This window comes from Cryptomeria japonica, chromosome 7 (genome assembly GCF_030272615.1).
Source record: "Cryptomeria japonica chromosome 7, Sugi_1.0, whole genome shotgun sequence".
In the NCBI taxonomy this organism is placed as follows: domain Eukaryota; kingdom Viridiplantae; phylum Streptophyta; class Pinopsida; order Cupressales; family Cupressaceae; genus Cryptomeria; species Cryptomeria japonica.
Genome location: NC_081411.1, coordinates 646,803,827 through 646,808,676, shown reverse-complemented (window position 1 = coordinate 646,808,676; position 4,850 = coordinate 646,803,827). Strand labels below are relative to the sequence as shown.

The 4,850-nt window shown below is 33.9% G+C and overlaps 1 protein-coding gene across 1 annotated transcript; it reads left to right on the top strand.

Moving 5' to 3' along the window:
• The first annotated feature begins 203 nt into the window (after positions 1 to 203).
• On the top strand, positions 204 to 3,494 carry LOC131057446 (GDSL esterase/lipase At2g42990). Its single transcript, XM_057991635.2, has 5 exons — positions 204 to 609; positions 699 to 829; positions 2,019 to 2,252; positions 2,338 to 2,596; positions 2,840 to 3,494. The coding sequence occupies exons 1-5, from the start codon at positions 348 to 350 to the stop codon at positions 3,031 to 3,033; spliced, it is 1,080 nt and encodes a 359-aa protein (XP_057847618.1). The 5' UTR covers positions 204 to 347; the 3' UTR covers positions 3,034 to 3,494.
• The last annotated feature ends 1,356 nt before the right edge of the window (positions 3,495 to 4,850 follow it).

The window sequence follows — 4,850 nt, the reverse complement described above, 5'->3', positions numbered from 1 at the left end:
AAATGTCTGGTATACGTGACGGTGTGGATTCAATCGAAAATTCCTGAAACGAATCCTCACTCTACAGTGCCTCAACAATAAAAAAGAAACCTTCGTTATTAAAGCGGCAAGCCATAATTGCCGCTTTAAAAGCAAGGAAAAAGTAGAAACTATAAAACCTATACAGACAGGCAAGCTGAGGCAAAACTAAGACACCCAGTTCGCCATTTTTAATGATACGCAAAAAGTTGCTCAAACACACAATCTCATAAATACTTCCTTCCACGCGTTCTCCAACAAGCTTGTTCTATTTAAATTATACATATTGAATAGACGGGGTAAAGTTTTAACAAGAGAATTGAGAGAAAATGTGGCATCCACGTGGCGGTCACTATTTCCCTTTTCTCCTGTATATTCTCGCTTGGGCAGGCGAAGGTAGCCATGGAGCAAACAATGTGAAAATCAAAGTTCCAGCTCTGTTCACCTTCGGGGATTCGATCGTTGATCCAGGCAACAATGACTTCATCGCTACAAATGTTAAGGCAAATCACCCACCATATGGTGAAAATTTTATCGGCAACAGATCTACGGGCCGTTTCACTAATGGCAAACTCGCAATGGATTTTCTGGGTATGTATATAATACATTTAGTGTACCTTCTGATGTATTTCTGATTGTTGAAATGTTCTTACTAGGTAATTATATATGTTTGGGTGCAGCTGCATCGCTGGGGATTAAGCAGACGCTACCGCCATATTTAGATCCAAACTTAACTAACCATGAACTCCTCACTGGAGTGAGCTTCGGTTCAGCTGGAAGTGGTTACGACAATCTCACTGCAAAGACCGCTGTGAGTCACTTGGGTTCATCGCATTTTACTTAAAACTACAGACATGATGTTCTTTTACTTCACTTTACATATATATTTGTAGGTTTTGTGATGATTTAAAGGTATATATAGTTTGGAATTTAGAATTTATAGGATCTTACTGTCAGAAATGTCCATTTATTTCTATAGTTCCGAGTTTTATTTGTGGATTAGTAGTTTAGAATAATTTACTTTTATCATTGTAAACAGTTTATTTAACTTATAGTTAAGAGTTTTTATTTTTTATTTTTTTTATAGAAAATTGTATAAGTAAGAGTACTTAGTAGTTGAACATGTTTGTTAGTTTAATGTCAAATATTTTTAATAATATAACTTTAATACTTGTGACTTTGTGCAGTGAGTGTTGATGATGAATATTCATAATTGAATGAAATGTCTTTCTTAGATCTAAAAATAACAAATCATGTGATGCCACATAAGCACATAAATAAAATGTTATTTGTTGACAACTACAAAGCTGTCAATTATTTTGAGCCTTTTTGGACACCTCAACAAAAAAAGTACTTATGTAACATCATATTTAATGATATGACCCTAAAACCTTAATTATAAATCATGACTTGTTAATAAAACTACTCTACCTATAATTAATGTATACACTTTTACATTACTGGACCCGATGATGCTTATCAAGGTTTTATTGAACTGCAGAGGTTGGATCCTGGGTTCTTGTTTGTGCAAGCAAGCAGTTGCTGTTGCTGTTCATTTTTGCATCCTCTAACTGTTACGTTGCTGCTATGCAGCTTCTTTCCTTGTAATCTTGCTGCTTTGAAGTTGTAATTGTTATTAGTTTGCAGGGAACCATCATCAGGTTTAATTGAATTGATCATTATTTACTGTTGTTTGCTGTTCAACTTTGAATAAGAATTATTGTTAACTGTTTTTGTAATTTGTTTTTCTTTGTTTGCTGATCATTATTTTTCTTAATCATTGGAGCTTGAAAATGTGAAGGCATGATACACATACTTCGACCTAGTAATGACACATTCAAACTAAATCTCCAAATGTGAAGTACAATAATATTAGATTTTAAAGTAAGTTGAAAGTCAAATAAAATATTCCAAATAACTTCATACGCATCCTCTTTTAATTCCTCAACCTCAAGACTTTTTATAGCAGGGTTTTGAGGGTAAGTTGTGCATTTTCGCAGGGTGTGATACCAATGTGGAAACAAGTGAAATTATTCACCACTTACAAAGCGCGCGTGGAGCGAATTGTAGGGCCCAGCAATTCCTCCAACATAATAAGCCAAGCGATCTACGTAGTCGTGGCAGGAACCAACGATATTGTGCAGAATTATTTCTACCTTCCCACCAGAAGAAAACAGTTTCGCGCTGAACAGTACGAACAATTTCTTCTCCTTGGCTGTACCAATTTCGTGGAGGTACCTAGTATACCAAATCTTTAATAATTTGTTTCCTCCATTGTTATTCACAGTTTGAGAAAGTGATTGTAATCATGGTAAACAGGAGCTGTACAAGATTGGAGCCCGCAAAATCGTCGTGTACGGGCTACCGCCGGTTGGATGCTTGCCGATCCAGAAAACAATATTGAAGCAAAACACAGTGAATGGATGCATTAAGCATTGCAACCAAGTTGCACTCTCTTACAACAAAAAGCTCAACGAAACCATCAAAAATCTCCAAGCTCGCCTCCCGGGCATCAAACTGGTCTACGCAGACATCTATGCCATTATCCTTGACTTTGTAAAACATCCTATCAAATACGGTATTGATTGTAGGATTAGATTTAATACAAATGTATAGAACAGTATTCTGTAGATAACAGATTTCTGTAAAAATTTTAGTAGATAGATTTCTATAATCTGTATTTCTATTATTGTAAAATCACAAAAAATCGAACAAAAAAATACTGTGATTTATAGATCTAGAATTTTTTTTACAATTTCATTTTTACATGGAGATTAACCGCTCACGTTTTCTTTTAATTGTTTTTAATGAGCTTTGTCAGGGTTTGAGACGTCGGCCAGAGGTTGCTGTGGAACGGGATTATCGGAGATTGGGCTAACCTGCGACAGCAAAAGTTCAGTGAGCTGTAAAGATCCGTCCAAATATGTTTTCTGGGACGCCGTTCATCTGACTGAGTCGGCCTACCATATAGCTAGCGATATGATCTTAAACGAATATATTTCAGAGCTGCTGTAATTTGCAATGTTGTAATAGTACCTGTCTCGCCTCATAATTGGCCTACAGAGTTGGAACTAATAAATAAATGGTTTAGGTAAGCTTCTTCCCGGCCAAAAAAATAAATGGTTTAGGTGAGCTTCTTTCATAATTAATTTGAAAACAAAGAGGTCAGGGTACGTACCTTAGTAGTATACTTGGCCTCTCGGAATCCAAGAAATGGTCTCAGCTCATATTCAATGAATAGTAATATGTATAGTAGCATACTTGGCCTCTCTAAATCCAAGAAATAGAAATTGTCTGACATATTCAATAAATAATGATATGTAAACTTGGCCTCTCTAAATTGAAGAAACACTGTCAATGAATAGTGATATGTAAACTTGGCCTCTCTAAATTGAAGAAACACTGTCAATGAATAGTGATATGTATACTTGGCCTCTCTAAATCCAAGAAATGATCTGATATGTATACTTGGCCTCTCTAAATCCAAGAAATGATCTGACCACATATTCAATGATTAGTGATATGTAAATGAAGTCACTTTTCTAGTGTAGAAAAGGGGAGAGAATCTAAGTTGAATAGGTTTTAATTGTTGTGAGGATAGTTGTCATAATTTGATTCATTAATAGAACATATATGTATTTTGTTCGAGCATTTAAATATCAATATTATTATTTTTTTTTTGTGTAAATAAGTATTGCGTATTCTAATTATTTTATTTTTGCTTTATTTATATTATTAATATATTAAAATCTATGCAATTATGGGAGAGGGGCGGGGAAGGTTTAATTATTGGAATAGTATATGTGGTTGTAATATATAATATTGCAACATATTTATACTATATATTGTTAATAATTAGTTCACATATAAATAAAAAATAACCAAATGTTGACCAAGATGGATTCATACTTGAACACATGAGAATATATGGATATTATATTAAAAAACATAAATACATTCATAAACAAGTGAAATAAATACTTCTTTTTTTCATATAAAATATCATAACTATCCACTATAATTGTGTCATTTATAAGATCAGATGTTCATTTAAACGATTATTGTTGTCATAGTGAAAAAATTGCTCTTGTGTATACAACTATTGGGGCAACAATATATATGCATTTGAGCATTTCATATTAATAGTTTGTCCTATCACAAATATAAAAGGTCGCCACAAAGAATACCTTGCATTTTCTCATGATCATTTAAAATTTAATATAAGTTAAATTTTAAAAAATAATATGTTGTTTTTATAAGAAAAATAGCTCTTTTTTTGTGTGTACAACTATTGGTTCATTTGTGTTGGATATAAAAGTTAGTGATAACAAATATTTATGTTTACCAAAATGTATTGATGACATTATTTGTATTGCATATATGATGTATTTTAAATAAAAATATTATTTTTTGTTATGATATTTTTGTGCTCAACTGCTAGGTATACCATGTTTAAATTTTGGTTGAATCTCTTAAAAGTTAATTTTTGGACACTTCTCACTAGAGGGAGGGAGAGGTAGACCCTTAGACCTCCACAATCAATCATAAACCCTAGGCCATAAATTGTAAACACTAAACAATAAAACCTAAACCCTAAACCCTAGGCCCTAAACGTTAAACCATGAATAATTTGGAGAGTGAAGAAGAGAGGAAGAGGGAGAGAGGGATGGAGAGAGAGTGGGGTAAGGAGGGACATGTAGGTAGAGAGAAGGAGAGGGAATATAAAGATAAGTAGAGAGGGGGGAGGGATTATGAGAGAGGTAGAGAGAGGGTGGGAGGGAGATGAGAGATGAAGAGTGGGGAGGGAGAGAAGGAGATGTTGAGAGAGAGGA

Bases quoted from the DNA above. Each gene is read 5' to 3' on its own strand.
- LOC131057446 (XM_057991635.2), top strand. From the start codon at position 348: ATGTGGCATCCACGTGGCGGTCACTATTTCCCTTTTCTCCTGTATATT. The intron at 610-698 runs GTATGTATATAA...GTTTGGGTGCAG, and splicing joins ACTCGCAATGGATTTTCTGG to CTGCATCGCTGGGGATTAAG. The intron at 830-2,018 runs GTGAGTCACTTG...GCATTTTCGCAG, and splicing joins ATCTCACTGCAAAGACCGCT to GGTGTGATACCAATGTGGAA.